This window comes from Bos indicus, chromosome 29 (assembly GCF_029378745.1).
Source record: "Bos indicus isolate NIAB-ARS_2022 breed Sahiwal x Tharparkar chromosome 29, NIAB-ARS_B.indTharparkar_mat_pri_1.0, whole genome shotgun sequence".
In the NCBI taxonomy this organism is placed as follows: Eukaryota; Metazoa; Chordata; class Mammalia; order Artiodactyla; family Bovidae; genus Bos; species Bos indicus.
In genome coordinates, this window is record NC_091788.1 from 35,062,036 (window position 1) to 35,079,336 (window position 17,301).

At 50.7% G+C, this 17,301-nt stretch overlaps 1 protein-coding gene across 6 annotated transcripts in view; it reads right to left on the bottom strand.

Annotated features, from left to right (window-relative positions):
* Nucleotides 1-1,719: 1,719 nt before the first annotated feature.
* The window catches only part of NTM (neurotrimin), a 964,182-nt gene continuing 948,600 nt past the window's right edge, over nt 1,720-17,301 (bottom strand). For 3 of the 6 annotated variants that reach the window (XM_070783417.1, XM_019955366.2, XM_070783421.1), the window contains 3 exons: nt 14,335-14,370; nt 9,719-9,751; nt 1,720-3,498 (listed from right to left, as the gene is read on the bottom strand). In XM_070783417.1, coding sequence (XP_070639518.1) covers nt 3,395-3,498; nt 9,719-9,751; nt 14,335-14,370 — 173 coding nt within the window. In that variant the 3' untranslated portion in view covers nt 1,720-3,394. The remainder of the gene's footprint in view (nt 3,499-9,718; nt 9,752-14,334; nt 14,371-17,301) is intronic. The other 3 variants (XM_070783419.1, XM_070783418.1, XM_070783420.1) reach the window with 3 other exon arrangements.

Below are 17,301 nucleotides of genomic sequence, written 5' to 3' on the forward strand. Positions count from 1 at the left end.
AAAAGCTAGGGAATCACTCCATGAGCTCCTATCAAAACCACATCCTCCTGGACTGAACTCTGAGCCTGGCGGGAGGCCCTGCCTCGTAGGCACCCTTTAAAAAAGACTGAAATTCAGCAGTTCACAACTTGTGCATTGCACTAAACAGAAGAAGAGAAGAAACCCTCTGGAGGCAGGGCAGGGAGCTCTCCCAGCTGCCGAGGCCAGAGGTCATGGCAAAGCTGGTTCTATCAGACACACGCTTGGGAATGTCCACAGCTCTAAAGAGCCTCGAGATAGGAAGGGCTATGGAAATGGTGACTAGGTAAATGAAAGCTTCTTCATCGGTATCACTTTACAGAGCTGGTCATGACAGATAGAATCCTTCCTGGGAGGATGGTGATGCGTGAAGTAAATCATGCTTAGTAAATCTGAATGAGAAAGCTCTGAATCACATGGAGGTTACCTGTCATGCTGTGCTTTCATCCCGGCAAGGTCTGAGAAGACTGTCTGCAAAGTGCCCTGGTACGTTTTATTCAGAGCGGTTCTGGGTGCAAGTTGAGAAGTATGGAAATAATCTGCCTTTTTCCTGCACTATTCCTGTGATGCACAATCTGCATGGAATTCCTCTGGTCCTCCGTGTCTACAGAAGCTCTGGTCACACGGAAGCTAGTATATCTCACCCACTCTCACTGGAAGGAGACAAGCTCCTTGCCTTTAGCGGTTTTGAGACATAGGGTAGAATGACTGCAGGGCAGCCCAGATCTGCAAGGCTTGGTCAGACTTTTTCAGACCACGCTGCCAGGAAGAAGCTGGAGAATCTGACACCTGCTGGCGGAGGTGGAAGGTCAGAAAAGGCACAAAGAAACATGACGCGGGATGGGTGGGAGAAGGGCGGACTGAATTTGGGGTTAAGAGATGCAAAAACATTACATTTAGAATGGATAAAGGACAAGGTCCTACTGTAGAGCACACGGGACTGTGTTGAAGATCCTGTGATAAACCAGTGGGAAAGAATATGAAAAAAAGAAAATAATTTTTTTAAAAAAAGAAACATGAAGTTAACAAGCTTTTCTCAAAGCTGCCAGGAGCTGCTGGAAATGAAACGACTGCTTTCCGACACTTCCTCCTCTCGGGTGGGACTGGCCCCCAAGGACACAGCACAGTAATCCCTGCATGGTTCAGCTCCGACCTCATTTCTGCCTTTCAGCGACTCTCCAGCTGCTTATTGAAATCCCAGAATCACAACAGGTTAGACTTATCTGAAAACTATTCTGCATTAACACCTACCTTTGCTCTTAATTTGTTGCTAGAGGCAAGGTTTGGGAGGCAGGCTTGGATGGCAAGTCCCCGACACACTGGCCAATTTGTCAATACTCACGCACAATATTTCAGATGTTTGGGGGGGGGGGCGATGGCTGCACTTTGCACCCGGAAGTAATCATATGTGAAAGCTGTCCCTGGACTTGCCATCTGGGTTACCAGGGGAGCTGTGGACACAGCAGGTCCTCCTGAAGACACTGGAGGTGCAGTCGCCAGAGCCTCACCTCCCCTGCTTGTAATGGAGGAGTGTTTTCCCAAACCCCTGCCTGTGGTCAGAGCCCACACCACAGGGAGCCCCAGTCCACCCCCAAGGGGGCCAGAGAGCCTGAGTCAGGAGCCCGACCCCTCCTTCATGCCTGAGCCAGGCAGGCTCTGCTCCCCCACACCCCCTGCTTGACAATGAGGTACCACACCAGGTGAAGAGGGACATGGAACACTTTTTAATGTCAAGTCAGAGACAACCCTTCCCTCCCAGCCCCCAATCCCACCTTCCCTTACCACATCAGGACCCCTCCCCGAGGCCCCTCCGGTTCCCAGACTTCGGGGGACGAAGAAAAGTTTACCTAAAAACTGCCTTTTCTTCTCTTTCATACACACGCACACAAAGGTGGGAAATTAAATAAAATAAACCAAGAGGATTCGATTCTCCAGCGGTCACAAAGGCATCCTAGATTCCCATGACGGGCTAAAGCGAGTGGTTACTGACTGCGGAGTTGGTTCGGCTGCTTGCTGTCTGTCCACACCCGGGGCTCTTGCTGGAGAAGCCGGGCCTCCCGCGTTAGCCCTCGTGTCCGAGAGCCGCCCCTGGAAAAGATGCTGTGCCTGGTGTTAGTGTTTGGTTTCTCTTTTCGCGTTTTAGAAATGTCTCTGACATGTGAATAACCCAAGAAAATAAAAAGGCAGGAGCTGATTACACAATTACCAGTAAACTCTATCATCTTTTAGAAGAGCAACACACAGCTAACGCCATATACAGCATGCAGTAATGTTTGAGAAAGGACCCTGCTGAGAAAGAAAATGGCTAGAACTCTAACAAAAAAAATATATGTATATATATATACTATATAATATATGTCATCAAAAGAAGCATTGTCAGCAAACTCAAGATACAGTGCAGGTCACCCTTCTGTTTCTAAACAGCATGTAGAAGCATAGTATTGTCTGCATTAAATGCACAGAATAAGAAGAAATCTGTAGCGCTGGTGGAGATGTTGGTTAAATTGTATGTGGTTTTTTTTTTGGTGGATTTGCCAAATCCTCACCAGGTGGTCAGTACCTGGTGTGTGGTCCACCAGTTGTAAACCTAGGTAAGAAGTACACTATTCACGTCTAACCTTTAACAAACACACTTCCCTTCACCCCTTTCATCTGTGTACTTTTTTTTTTTAGTTTTATCTTGTTTTTGCACTAAGTTTTAGACTCATATCAGAAAATATAATTAATAAAATTAACAATGAATCAGAATCCCTTATTATCCATGATGTCCATGTAGTAAAATGGAAAAAAAAAAAAAGAACGTTTAAGAATATCTTTTGTGACTGTTGATTGTGGGATTGTTGTAGCTGTCAGGCTGTCTTGTTTTTTTCCTTTTTATTTATCTTTTTGATGCTGCATTTCATCACACACGCAACATAGGGACACAGTCCAGGAACGGGCCCGCTCGCCTCCCTCTGAGTTCTTCTCTATGGAATGGTTGAATTTGGGGTGGCCGAACTCCAGAATTTTCCTTGGTGGGGGGGCACTGTGGTGGGCAGAGCGGCTGAGCCCCTGCCCGCCTGGTAACAGAGGTCACGCCATGCAGTTTACGGGTGGGTCCAGAGCCACGGGTGTTCTTCCCATTTGGAAAAAGAAAGAAAACTCGGCTGTACCTAGGTATCTGCACGGTGATTTCCAGTGTCCTCATTCAATTCGTTTTCCCAGAGCATTCTTTGTTCCCCTCCCTCGAATTTGTGTCCCCTTCGGCTCTGTTGTCTGAATTTGGTGGGATCGTGTCTGCTTTAGAACAGGGGTGCTCGCCTTGTTGCTGTCGGTTGCCATCGCTGACGTGTTGGCGGTGCGGCGGCTCCTCCCCGTTGGGGATGCGGCTCTCACATCAAAATTTGAGGAGCAGGTGCAAGACCAGGAGAGGTAGCAGCCAGAGGCAGCCCGCCCTCCTCGACGACGTCCCATTGCTCACTTCGCTGACGGCACCAGGGCCTGCAGACAGAACACACCTGCCATGAGCCAGGCACCCTGCCTCATGGAGGCGCCTTTCCAGCCAGGAGCCTCCAGCGCCCCAGGTCCACACATTGGGACTGCATGGGGAATGAACCCTCCACAGCCTGATCCCGAGGACACAGCTAGGTGATGGGGAGTCCGCCCGTGCAGGGAGGGGCTGAGAGGTGTGGGTTTCAGTGTGCAGGTGGCCGCTACTCCCCTGCCATCAGAACACGCTGAGGCCCTGGCTCAGGGGGCAGGTTCAAGAAGAAGGTGGTGGATTCATGAACACCCTACCCAGAGCTTCGGTAAGGCGAAATCCCTATATCGTCTACATCATGGTCCAACCCCTCTGAGTACTGCCCGCCTCAAACATCCACGTGGCCCTTCAGCTGCTCCACCTGTCCTGCAGGAAAGGACTTGGTGGACACACTGACCATACCCCTGAAGATGCTGCCGCAGCCTTGGCATTGCTTCTGTTAATCACTGTATTTCAGGACTGCTCTTGGCCTCTCCCCCATCTAGACCAGCTAAGATCAGACCTCCCTCAAGTTCCACAGGCTGAGAAGGTCAAAACCAGCTGCCATGAGGTGGGATCAAGCCAAGAGACAGGTGGCCTCTGGCTGTGCACACAGGAAGATTTCCAGGGACAGAGGGATGCAGAGCGTGCCATGGCATGTGTCTGTTGAGGGGAGATGGTTGGCGCTTTTCTCTAAGAGCCACACAGCAGCCTGGCCTGCACACAGAGACTCTTGGAGATGGAGCCAGATTTGGGAGGCAAGGTAACTATGAGGTCATAACACTCTCCAGCAGCTTCCCTATCATTTAAGCTTTCCGGCTCCCTGAGCCCCATGACCATGAACTCCAATGACAAATGTAGTTAGGATTCATGAACAGTACACACACGTCTGGATGCCCAAATGAATTAGGCGCCTAATGAAGCAAGGCGTCTTCTCAGACAGCACTTGCTCTGGCAGCCTCTGTTGCACTGGACTGTGTTGCCGTTGTTCAGCTGCTCAGTCGTGTCCAGCTCTTTGCCACCCCATGGACTGCAGCGCATCAGTGTCCTCTGTCCTTCACTGTCTCCCTGGAGTTTGCTCAAATTCGTGTCCATTGAGTCGGTGATGCTATCACTGGATTTAGTAGAGGCATTTGAAGCCGGTGCCCCCTCTAAGTCCACATCCTCACCAGGTTGAAGGGACAAAGCTAGACCTGCTTGCCTGACTCAGACGCTGGACATGGAGACAATTCTGGCTAATACAGTTTACCATCAAGCCAGGCTCCCTAATGCCATATGGAACTATGTTCTCAAGTCTTAGAACTCCTAGCCTGGAAGCAATGCCCATATGATTTCTTTCCTAGGCCTTTGGAACAAAGCTCTTTTTCTAACCTAAGCCTACCCTTGAACAGTTATGAGTCTGAAATGCACCAGGTCATCCAGCCTCTGTGTCTCTGCTGCTGCTTCTCAGTGAAGGGTGGTGACTCACCACCCCAAAGTATCTCTTGGCACACAGATTATTTTAAGCTGAGAACAGTCAAGGCTCAAGACTGAGGAAGAAGCTTTGATCTTCCTTGGAAGAAAAGCTATGAACCTAGACAGGGTATTAGAAAGCAGAGACATCATTTTGCCGACGAAGGTCTGCATGGTATAAGCTATGGTTTTTCCATTAGTCGTATATGGATGTGAGAATTGGACCATAAAGAAGACTGAGCACCAAAGAATTGATGCTTTCAAATTGTCATGTTGAAGAAGACTCTTGAGTGTCCCTTGGACTACAAGGAGATCCAACCAGTCCATCCTAAAGGAAATCAACCCTGAATATTCATTGGAAAGACTGAGGCTAAAGCTGAAGCTCCAATACTTTGGCCACCGGATGTGAAGAGCTGACTCATTGGAAGAGACCCTGATGCTTGGAAAGATTGAAGGCAGGAGGAGAAGGGCACGACAGAGGATGAGATGGTTGAATGGCATCATTGACTCAATGGACTTGAGTTTGAGCAAACTCCAGGAGATGGTGACGGACAGAGAAGCCTGGTGTGCTGCAGTCCATAAGGTCGCAAAAAGTTGGACAAGACTGAGCGACTGAACAAAAACAACACCTGACTGGGTAAAGAATGTAGAAGGAGGACCCGTTCCAGGGAGAGAGCTGTCACCACAGGTAACCACAGTGTGAACTGGCTGTGGCGACAGGGAGGAACCTGCAGAATCTGTCTGTTAGCCTTCCCCTCTGTGTCCATCTCTGCCTGCCCACCAATAACTGCCACCCCACAGCGGAATTTCCATCTCCATGTGAATTGCCTCCTCTCCCTTTGAAGTTCTAACTCCCTGTTCCCAGCATCCTCTTCTTTCTTTAGCTGAAGACGGTATTTAAGTTTAAGGTTTGGGACACTTTGGTGAGTGCATCAGGTTTCCTTGTCTCTTCCATGTTCGTGTGAGTTCAATTGCTCAGTCGTGTCTGCCTCTTCACAACCCCATGGATGGTAGCCCACCAGGTGCCTCTGTCCAAGGGGATTCTCCAGGCAAGAATACTGGAGTGTGTTGCCATGCCCTCCTCCAAGGGATCTTCTTGATCCAAGGATCAAACCTGAATCTCCTGTGTCTCCTGCATTGCAGGTGGATTCTTTACCACTGAGCTACCAGGGGAACCCCTTTCATGTATATGCTGCTGCTGCTAAGTTGCTTCAGTCATGTCCAACTCTGTGCAACTCCATAGACAGCAGCCCACCAGACTCCTCAGTCCATGGGACTCTCCAGGCAAGAGTACTGGAGTGGGTTGCCATTTCCTTCTCTGTTCATGTATATATGCATTATTAAATTTGTATTTTATTTTCTCCTGTTACTCTGTTTCATGTCAACTTAATTATTAAGCCAGCCAGAAGAACCTAGAAGGATACAGGAAATTTTCTTCCTCCCCAACCGCAGGGCTCCTGAGGCCAGAACTCCTTGGCAGAGCGAGTTCTCCCGAGGAGAAGGACAAGAGATGACTCCTCTGCTCCCCACCAGGGAGGTAAGTGTCTGGGTGACATAAAACTTAACTCCCTCTCCCAGTCCACCGCATACCTGTGACAAAGGGGCACCCCTGCAAACCTCCAAAGCTCCGGATGACTTGTAATTCAATTTCAGATTTGCTTATCCTTGACCATTGATCACAAATTGGTTGCATCTTCTAAAATCTATCTCCTGTTTCTATACAGATCATCACCAGAGACCCCAGCTTTTATGTCCAGTCACTGCTGACTCTATACAGCATTCTTCAGAATCTCAGGAGAGAAGTTGCCCCCAGAGAGGACACCCTTCCACTCTGGGACACCCCAAGATTCTTGGCAGGAGAGCCCTACCTTTGCCCGAGGCCAACTCTGAGACGGGGAGTTTGTTCTGGGTCCCTGGGAGCCAGGTTCCAAGTGTGATGGGAGGGTTGGTGGCTGCATGGCCCTCCCCCAGGCACACTGCCCATGATTCCAAGTGTGTTTTGCTCACTTTGCTCACGTGTCTGGACACACAGGCAATTCACGAAGGGTTCCCTTCCTCTCTCACCTCTTTTCTCTCCTGAACACTGGCTCACACAGCTTTGAAACTCACTCCCCACTCATCCCAGCGTGGCCCTCCTGTTCCGGCTCCTGGTAGGAAAAGGGGGACGATGCCAGTTCCCGCATGGAGACGCTTTTTGCCCCTGCCGCCCTCCACCCCTCTGGGCTGCGGGGACCGCACTTCTCCAGGGAGGTGGATGGAGGATGCACACGCCAGGCAGACAGCCCAGCAGGGATCTGGCCAGGCAAGAAAAGTCAGAAGCCTTGTCTGCTGGCCAGGGAGTCTGCAGCGCCCTGCGGGAGGCAGCTGGGAGCTGGCAAACACGCCGGGCACTTGGCAATGGCTGCGGTGTGGCGGGTATCTGGGGTGCATGTTGTGTTCCGATTCTTCCTAGTCCCCTGGGGCTCCTGGATGCTCTGCTGCCTACTGGGATGCACACAGGGAGCCTGTGGGGAGGGCCCTGATCCCCCATATCAGAGAATGCCTCCCAGAGAAGAAATGAAATGCCTGCTGGGAGTGAGGCAGCGGGGAGGGAGCTCAGAGTATGATGTTCTGTAGCTTCCCTCCTCTCCCAGGTGTGTCCGTGGGGCTGGTGCCCCCTTGGACACCGCCTGCCCCCCTGGCCCAGCAGGACCTCACCTCCCCATCCCTTCCTACTCCCCACCCAGCATCTCTCTGGACACAGCTGCCCTGGAGAAGGAAACAGTGGTGGTTCCTGGAGAAACCTGAGGCGGGGTCTCCTCGCATCCTCTCAGAGTCCACGCACCAGCTGTCTACCACCCACCCTGGACTTTCTGTGTTGACTCCTTATGCCAACCCCAGGCTGATGTTTCTGTGATTCCAAGCTGACCAAACCACTAATGGATTCGATTCCCTTGGCCTTTGGGAAACCTCTCAGCTGCTCCGTAGGACACTCAGAGGCTTGCTCTGACTCCTTAGCCTCACTCTTGGACACGTGTGCCTTGGGCTCTCTCTGCTCCCACTCCACACAACATCAGCAACACACATATGTGTATACATGAGTGTGCACTTTCCAGCCTATTCTCTTTCCTTCCCACCATCACCCCTTGTGCCTGAAATACTCTTCACTAGATTAATTTCTACTCCTTGTTCCAGGTTCTGATCTGGCCTCAGCCACCTCTTCCAGGCAGCCTTCCTTGACTTGCTTTGTTCCTTTCTACCACACCATACACATCCCACTATTAAAATACACACCCGTCCTACAGTTCCCTTCATGAGTCTCGCATGTGTCTCCTCCTCCATGCTGTGAGCTTCATAAGGGCAGGGTCTGTGCCCAGCTGGGCCCTCAGCAAGTACTTAACAAACATTAGTTGAAGGAAGGAAGGGGCCAGAACAGTGACCCTGCTGACGTGTCTATACCTACTTTGTGTGTGTTTTGCTTTTTCTTACAATTCTACTTGAAAAAGAAAAGTACAAACCAAACTAAAAACAAAGCAAAACACTCTTCTCCTACTTTGCCTTCTTTCAAACACCTCTCCCCCACTTTTCTAACAATTCCCAATACAAGTCACTGAAAATCCGAGTGGTTGAGGGAAGATATACCCAGAGGTAAGGCCACATTGGTTAGGATTCCAGGTGGAGTGTTTGCACCTGGAAATGGGTTCTGGCCCCTTGAAGCCCCTCATGTAGGAGATAAAGGCTGTTATCTCCTGCTCTAATGTGTGGAAACTCACTCATAAGTGATGTCCCCAAGGTCCCTTGATTTCTGTCTCCAAATACAATTTTCTTTTCATGGACTTGGAGCTGTGGCTTTGTGGGCCACTCACATCTCCAGAGGAGAAGACAGCAGAGAGTGAGGCTGCAGGGCCCGCCCAGCCCGGGTACCGGGCAAGGTGGGGACCCCAGGCCTGCCCACACTGATCGGCACAGGAAGATCCCCATGAGAGGAGGACCTGCTGTCCAGGCAGGTTGTGGATCCCGGGCTCTGGGCACGAGGCCCTCTCAGAACCCGTGCTGGCCAGAGTAAGAGCTCAGCCCATCTGCTCGGTGATGCGGCCGCACAGAGGAGGTCCGTGTGCCCCATCTAGCAGCACCTCCACTCAGCGGGGAAGGCCTTATTTCCTCAGTCTCATTAGCGAGCTCTGGAGGCCTGAAGAGACTAATTACCAGGACTGTCAGGGTCCCGGAGACCTGTGACGACTGTCGATTTACCCATCGGAAACATCTGGATGGAATGAAAGCCCCCGGATAAGATGAGTTTTTATTCGTAGCCAAGTGACTCGCCCAAGAACCGCCCCCTTCCTTCCCCTGACCCCTTCCTCCTGCCACTTCCCTTCCAGCTCCAAGTTAGAAAAAGAGAGAATGGGGTAAGCAGAGGCCAGCATGCAAGGCCAAGGTCCAAGAAGATCATTGCATGAGAGCATCGTGTGCAAAGAAAGAGGCGGGCCTGCTACAGAAGGGCCCAGACGTGGAGCTATTCTGGGCACTGACAGGTCCCCATTCGTGCTGCCAGCAAAGACAAGTTAGACTTTGCAGGGGAGGCACCCAGGGAGAATCGATGGCCTTGGGGATGGTTAATCTGAATTGACACAGGGCCGGCCCGAGGTCAGGCGGTCCCCACCGGGCTGCCTCCTGGGGTTAGCGCAGAAGAGAACGCATCTTGCAAGAAGGCGATGAGTCTTGCGCCCCCAAGCCCAAGGCAGCAGCTGCCTGGAAAGTAAACATACCAACCTTTCCCAGGGGGCAGAGTTGTGGTTTTCACTTCTAAAAGAAATGGAAAACAAGCCACCGTTAAGGCAGAAAGCAGCCAGAGACGTTCACTTTACCCTCTGATGGTTAAGGGGAGGAGGCTGAACTGGCCCAGACCCTGTACTGTCCTGGCCACAGCCCAGCCCTTGGACACGTGCCCCTCTGCTGTGCTGGGAAGTCAGGTGGCATAGGTTGAGTGGGGGTTGGGGCAGAATGCTCACATTGGATCTCTGATTCAGAGATCCAGCATCCCTGCCGTGTCTTGGCTGGGGAAGCTAGTACCCTGGAGCCTGAGCCCCTAAGCCAATAAACACTTCTCTGTAGAACAACCTTTTTTCTTTGGTCACCAGACTACCTTCTAATTAGTTGAAGTCTGCAGAAGCAGAAGTGGAAGTGTTTATATCTCAGCTGTGTTCGACTCTTTGCAATCCCATGGACTGCAGCCTGCAGGATCCTCTGACCATGGGATTTTCCAGGCAAGAACATTGGAGTGGGTTACCGTGCCCTCCTCCAGGATCTTCCCAACCCAGGGGTTGAACCTGGGTCTCCTGCATTCCAGGTGGATTCTTTATCATCTGAGTCACCAGGGAAGCCCTGAAGTCTGCAGGCTTTATTATAAAACTAAAGCTTAGGCCCTCCTGCAGTAATATGAATGCAGGTGCCCATGCTCTGTTTGATCTGTAAAGTTAACCGGCATTCATCTATGCATCTTTGAGATATTAGTGAGCGAGGTTCTGTGTACTGGAGGAGGCCAGGCCTTTGATAGCTGACCTCTCTTGATGAGTCAGACTGTAACCAGCTGGCCCCGAGGGCTTCCTCTCTCTGGGGTGATCTAAGACAGTAAGATCTGCATCCCAGATGCTGGGACCTGCCTGGGGAAATGCTGGGCATCAGTTCCCCTCTGCTGGCTGGACCAGGAAAGACCTCCATTCACCAGTTAGGCTCTCAGGACAATGCATAGAGCCTGTCCTGCTGACTGGCCAGAAGCAGGCTGACCTCTCATCTTTCCTCGTTAGCTGGGGGCCTCTGCATATGTTCACCTGGATACAGAGGCTTGGAAATCGTCCACAGAGTATGTGCGTGTGTGCATGCTAAGTCACTTCAGTTGTGTCCGACTCTTTGCGACCCCATAGACTGTATCCCACCAGGCTGGTCCATGGGATTTCCCAGGCAAGAATACTGGAGTGGGGTGTCATTTCCTTCTCCAGGGGATCTTCCCAACCCGGGGATTGAACCTGCATCTCTTGTGTCCCATGTATTGGCTGGTGGGTTCTTTACCACTAGCATCACCTGGGAAGCCCTCCATCTTGTGTACAGGTATCTAATCACCATGATGCACACTTTAAATATCGTACGATTTTACTCATCCATTATACCTGAAATAAGGGAAAATAAAGCTGAGAAAAAGCAAATGACATTAAAGCCTTTTGCATCGAAGTGATAGGATTCTCTGTGCAAAGATCCTTGCATTTAGAAGGAAAGATAACCTAGAGATGACTCCATTAAACTCAACCAGAACATTTGACCAAAAACACCTGAGTAGGTCCCCATGTATTCAAACTCTCAGTCTACTCTTTAAAGGCACCTGAGACATGATACAACTCTTGATCCAAATGGACATTAGCTGCCCCAAGAAGCCACTCTGGAAAAGGCTGTGGGCAGATCAGTAATCAAAGATTAAAGTGGTGACTCAGAGAAGTCAATGGTCAATCTATAACACGATCTCTCTGCCACCAAACCCAGCTGAATCCAAGTTCCTAGGTGAGCACAGGGCTGCTGTCCTAGTGAGCAGAAGAGGGCTGGATTCATGCCAGAATGGATACATAAGATACACAAACATTCCAGAAATAGGGCGAGGGGATTTTAGTTTGGCACCTTCTGTATTTAGACACATGTACCATAGAAATGCTAACTGCTGAGAGGCTGGGTTTAATGAGCTCTCTCTCATCCTCAGCAGGGAAGAACAGATCCTCTCTCCCACTGCAACTGTTTCTTCTGATGCACAGAGTTGACTTACTCCCCTATTCTCTATTAAGATGATTTGATGGTCACTGCGAGGTTCGCCGGCATGAATCAGCCGACCTTCCCCAGACTACTGATACCATCGAATCTGACTCCTAGCCCAGGAGATAAAAGACAATGGGCCAGGGATGGGAAATGAACAGCCACCGAGCCGCTGAGTGCGTCCCCGGCACGCTTGCCTATGAGGGAGGGCGTGAGGGATGGTGGTGGATCCGCCAGTCCTTAGTTATGCTGGCAGGAGTCCTGCAGCACTACATATTAACACAAGAGGGGGACACGCAATCCATTGTGTGTGCGAGAGGGGGAGCAGAGAAATACATCAGGGTGGCAGACAATGCTGAGAAGGAACTAAATTCTCTTCTGGATCCTTCTGGACCATTCGGATACTGAATAACAAAATAGGTTGGAATGTCTCTTAAAGCTAAGTGTTCCTCATAGGTGGAAATCCATCTAGATGAGGGGAGCATAACCTGGGCATATTCCAGAGAAGCGAGGTAGCTCTCTGTTCTAGGGTAGGCTAGCCATGGAGGAGGAAAAAGCAACACACACATACACACAGAGAGAGGGATGCATAAGATAAATGTCCCGAGAGCATGGTCTTTTTTCTCTAATATAGTCCTTAGTGTACAAGAGTCCGACAGCTATACTGAAAACCACACTAATCCAAGTCTTGGAATATTCCAGGATTCTACCATCTACAGCACTGGCCTTGACCCATTGCCCTGTACCCAATGAGAAGGGTGATGGGGTGGGAGCAATGTAGAGAAGAGAGCTGGCATGGAGACCCTGCCCCACATTCACAGTGGATCACAGAGCACAGAGCGCGGTGAGGATGCTCAGCTCCGAGTCGGCAGGTGGAGCCTCTGCTCCTAGTGCCCTGCTCAGAACCAGGCAGGGATTTGTTTGCTTCTGGTCAGTTTTGTTACTGTTGGCTTCGATGTGGGATGTGCTTCCTCCATCCATGGGGTGCACCTTCAGTGGAGTTCTAACTCCTTAGGAACCAATCCCTGTTTCAAAAGTTCCCTTTCCAGCTGAGAATACAGATATCAATGATTACAATGAGCTGAGTCACTGTAAGTCACTTAAAGTCCCTTGCAAGTTTCCTCTGCCTACCTCCAGCCTCTCACACATCCCTTTCACCATTTATGTCCTTTGCTACTTTTCCAACGTTCTTCGAGATCTGTGGATATGCCTTGGTCAGGGGTTCAATAAGCATACGTCGAATCACTAATTGAACCTGGAGCCTTCCATTGACTTCCCTTTCTTTCTATTTCTGTTTCATTTTCCTGTTTGTGGTTCATCACCATGGCGCTCTATATCACTAAGGTGAATACTGCATCCCTGAATCTTCTCACCATAAAAGCTTTCTCCTCTTCTGTCAAATAATTTTCCATATAATTCATTTCCTTCCGTCTCCCCCTCCCCAAGTCTAATGCCATCCTCTGATGATTACTTGCATGGCCAGATGTGAGTGGATGAACAGGATGAAGGGGGTGCTAGGTGGGATGAGAAGGATGGCAAGAAGTGGGGAAAGACCCTCTCTTCACTGTGGTCACAGCCGCTTTCCCGGGGGGCTCTCCGAGGGTCGGCACTGTCCTCAGCAGGAAGTTTGCGGCACACACACCATGTGTCCGACTCCACCACTCAGCCTGGGCCCACTTCTGAACATTTCGTCATGGTCTAAATGAATCACTTTAGCTAGGCTAGGGACCTTGAGAAAATTTGAGGGGCTGAGTAAAACGAGGCGAGAGATGCAGGTATCATAGTGTGGGGAGGGTTGGCATGGAAGAGGTGGAAAGAAGCTAGGGAGAGGGCTTGAGAAATGAGTTCATGAACCCCTGGATCATGATATGGGGGGCTCCTGTAACCAGAGACTGGGCTCCAATCGTTCAAGACGCACCTGGTGGTTTTCAAAGCCTTTTTACTATGTGTTCTCAGGCGAAGGCTAGAACAACGCTCAGATTGTAAGGCGGGTCAGTTCTATGGCTCAGAAGAGGAAACTGAGTCTGAACGATACTTCCTGACCTGCCCAAGTGCACGGCACCCCTGGATGTCGGGCTCTGGACAGGAGCTCAGTGGCGTCCACTCCAAGGACCTTGCAGGGGCACCTGCCCACCTTCCTCCCTGAAGACACTCCCCATGAATGCTCTGTGGCAGCTTAGGGACCCTCTGAAACTCCCTGCACTGGAGGTTTACTTCTGTGGCTGATGGGGGGTGGGGTTTTCACTGGGGGCTCCTATGAGAAGCACTCAGTGGGTGGACTTCTCTGCCTGTTGCCCCAAGCCTCACTCTCTGAGCCTTTTGTCTCCATGCAGACCTCCAGGCTTTGAGAAGATAGGGTTGTTTCTTTTCTTCTCCCTTCCCAGCCCTTCAGGGGAGGAGGGCAATGTGAGCAGAGAGTAAGGGGGTCCTTGGAGTTTCATCGGCTCCCAGTAACCCACTTAGTGCCTGCCGCCATCCACTAGCTGCTGGACAGACAGGAGCCTCGGGGAACACACAGCAGGGCAGGGGGAGGAGGCTCTGGGAGAAAGCGGGGAGGGGAGAACCCATAAAGCAGGGGGTGGGGGGATACTGACCTTGCAACAAAGATGAGCTTGTAGGCTCACTTAGCTCTATATCGGGTGAGGGACACACAGGAGAGAAAAATGAAAACAAACACACATATTATATACAGTAGCTATATATCCATCATATATAGTTTGTATACCGGCTTTCACAAACATTTCTGGAGGGATGGAAAAATAAAGGAACACACAAAAACCAGAGGTGGTGGGGCAAGATGCAGATGAGGAACGCTGAAGGGCTGGGTGCGTGCACACGTGATGCCGAGGTTGAAAGGCGAGGGGCTGGCCATGCATTCACAGCCCCCACAGGAGCACAGACTCTGGGCGTGTGCTGAGCTGGGGTGCTGAATTGGTAGCAGAGGATCGAAGCCTCTTTCCAGATGAGATCTGTGTCTCATCCACAGCTCCATTGGTTCACTTGGGGAGACCAAGTTTAGGGATTTCTGGCCTCCCAGCACCACGGCAGAAGCAAGGTCCCCCAGGAATCTCTGTGATTCAGGATCCCAGGGGCTGAATTCTCCTGGTCCCCTGACACCTCCGGAGCCTTAGGGACCAGGTTCTCAGAATCCTACTGGTAGGGTTCCTGTTGGAAGGACCACCCCTTCCCCATTTGACTGTAGTCCCTCAAAGGTATTGATCCTGAAGGAATCTAACCAGCACCAGCATCCCTCACTTTTCAACATCAGGTCATGTGTGCTGCTTCCGAGCAGGTTGGTGGCAAAATGATGTTGATTTAGCTGGCTCTCGGATGCTACAGAAGAAGGAGTTTCATCACAAAGTTTGTGTATTCACAGAAAGCAAAGGCTGCTTTCTAACCTGCCCAAGTCGGCTTGACGGGTCTGATCATAGGAAAGGGCATAGAAAACTCGCTAACACGTTTGTATCTGTCAAGAGGCCTTATTGATAGTGGGCATTGATAAAGAGTTTGGGGGCTAGGCTGTGTGGACCAGCTGCAGTGTGAGCCTAGGGGGTGGAAATGTAGGCGTGGCACGTTAATGGGATTTTATAGCCTCAAGGAACTAGGTGTCACCCAGGTGGTCATGCTGTGACGGGCTTCTCAGAAACACTCTCTTAAATGAGGCTAAAAACCTGGTTGCTGTTTGATTAAATTTGGAAATGTTCCAAACTGTTTCTCCCTCTTATAGATTTAGCATGCAAGGGCTCTGAGCCCTCCTGTGTTAAAGAACATCCCCACACGGACCCAATTCATCTTTGTTTGATCTAGTCTTTCTAAACCTACTTGAATCCATACTGTGACTTTTCCAGACATGTCTTTAGAGAGTCCCCTGGACTCCAGAAAGCTGGCAACTGTAGGGCCGTCCCACAGGACACGCGGGGAGCAGGGGATGCTGACAGACTGCCGGGCATGCGGGCAGAGGTCTTAATTGCCAAACACGGGTCTGTGAAAAGGAGCAGATTTATGGTGCATGCTTCACTGCATTGCTTGTCACAAATGCCGGTATTTCACTCTTAAAGTTTGCTTTTTCTCTCTCTTCTCATCTTAGATGTCTTCAGGGGATGAGGCCAGGGAATTAGATAGCAGTGATAAAGTCAGTTGCAAAACCATTTCATGCATCTGATTTGGAGGAGCAAAGGGGTCAAAGGAGGAGGGAGACTGTTTACAGGGAAGAGGAAGGCTGTGGGTGGAGGGCGGGGACAGCCTCGGATCTGGGAGGCAAGGGGAGGTGGGGCCGCCCCTTCCTAATCATGGTCCTTCTGTTCATGCAGACAGACACCTGCCAAAAAGCCAAAAGGCTGACAAACGTGAGCGGCCCTGATGACTGTCCCTGGGTGGGAGGCGTCAGACACATCAATCAGTCTAATCACAGCTCTGCCCATTCCGGTCTGCCAGTTCTGGGATCAAGGGCAGCCTGCCGCCTCCAAGCCCTGGAGGATAAAGCTGGGCTTTATTTTATGTGCTGGGTAAAAGGGGAGATGGAATGCAATTTGGAAATCTGGATGGAGCAGGGGAAGAACACAGGTGGGCTGTCTGGACGATCTGATAGGGGTCTGTGGTGCCATGGAGGAGATGTGGCAGGGTGGGCAGGGGGTGAGGGGTGCTTTATGGAACTCTGGGGTTATCTGGGAGTTCTCAGAATAAAGGGGTTTAGGCTCCTGCCAATGATCTGCTAGCTTCCTTACCTTTCCCTCCCCAGGACACTCAAGAGTGCTTGTTGACATGGGAGATCGAGGAACAAATTTGAAGGATTCCAAGCTAAGGTACTTGCTGGAGCCTGGGGGGATGTGCCTCCCACCCCCCACCCCCCCACCCCCGCAAAGGCTGTGTGCAGACCCATGGGCTGTGTGGTCAGTCTGCATCTTCCTGGGCAGGGAGCCCGTCAGAGATGCAGGATGGCCCTCGGGCATCCAGGCTCAGGTCTGTGTGACTGTTCTCCCCGAAGAAGCGTGAGACCTGGGGATCTAAGTCTGTTTACTTGCCTCCTTCCCTTGTTTCTGGCATCCTTATAGTTGCCGGGTGTGCAATGAAGGCACCGCAACTTGCCTTGCCCAGATTAGTCCTTCAATAAAGAGTGACTGAATGAATTAATGCATGAATGATTATGCGACTTCTGTCGAGATGGTGGCTCGGTAGGACAGATAATATCTTAATGCAGCCAGACAACACCCTAGGACACAAATGAAGAACCAGGGACACACCCACTGGCTATGTTAATTCTCCCTCTGACACTAACATTACTCAGGATCCCAAGGCCCACAGGAGTCTACTTTTATCAATACAATGCAGTTTCTCTTATATCCTGAGGACTAGAAAAAGTTTCAGAAATGGTAACACTTCACACTCATCCAGGGAAGAAGTATGGAAATAGTGGATGTTCCTCTCTGGGTTCTTGACTAGATGCGATTGCAATCCCCATGGTCAGTTAAGGAGATACTGCGGGGGAAAGTTCAACATCACTTCAGTATCCCCCAAACCCTTTCCTGCAGTGTCAGACCTCTAGCACAGGATGAAACCCGGTG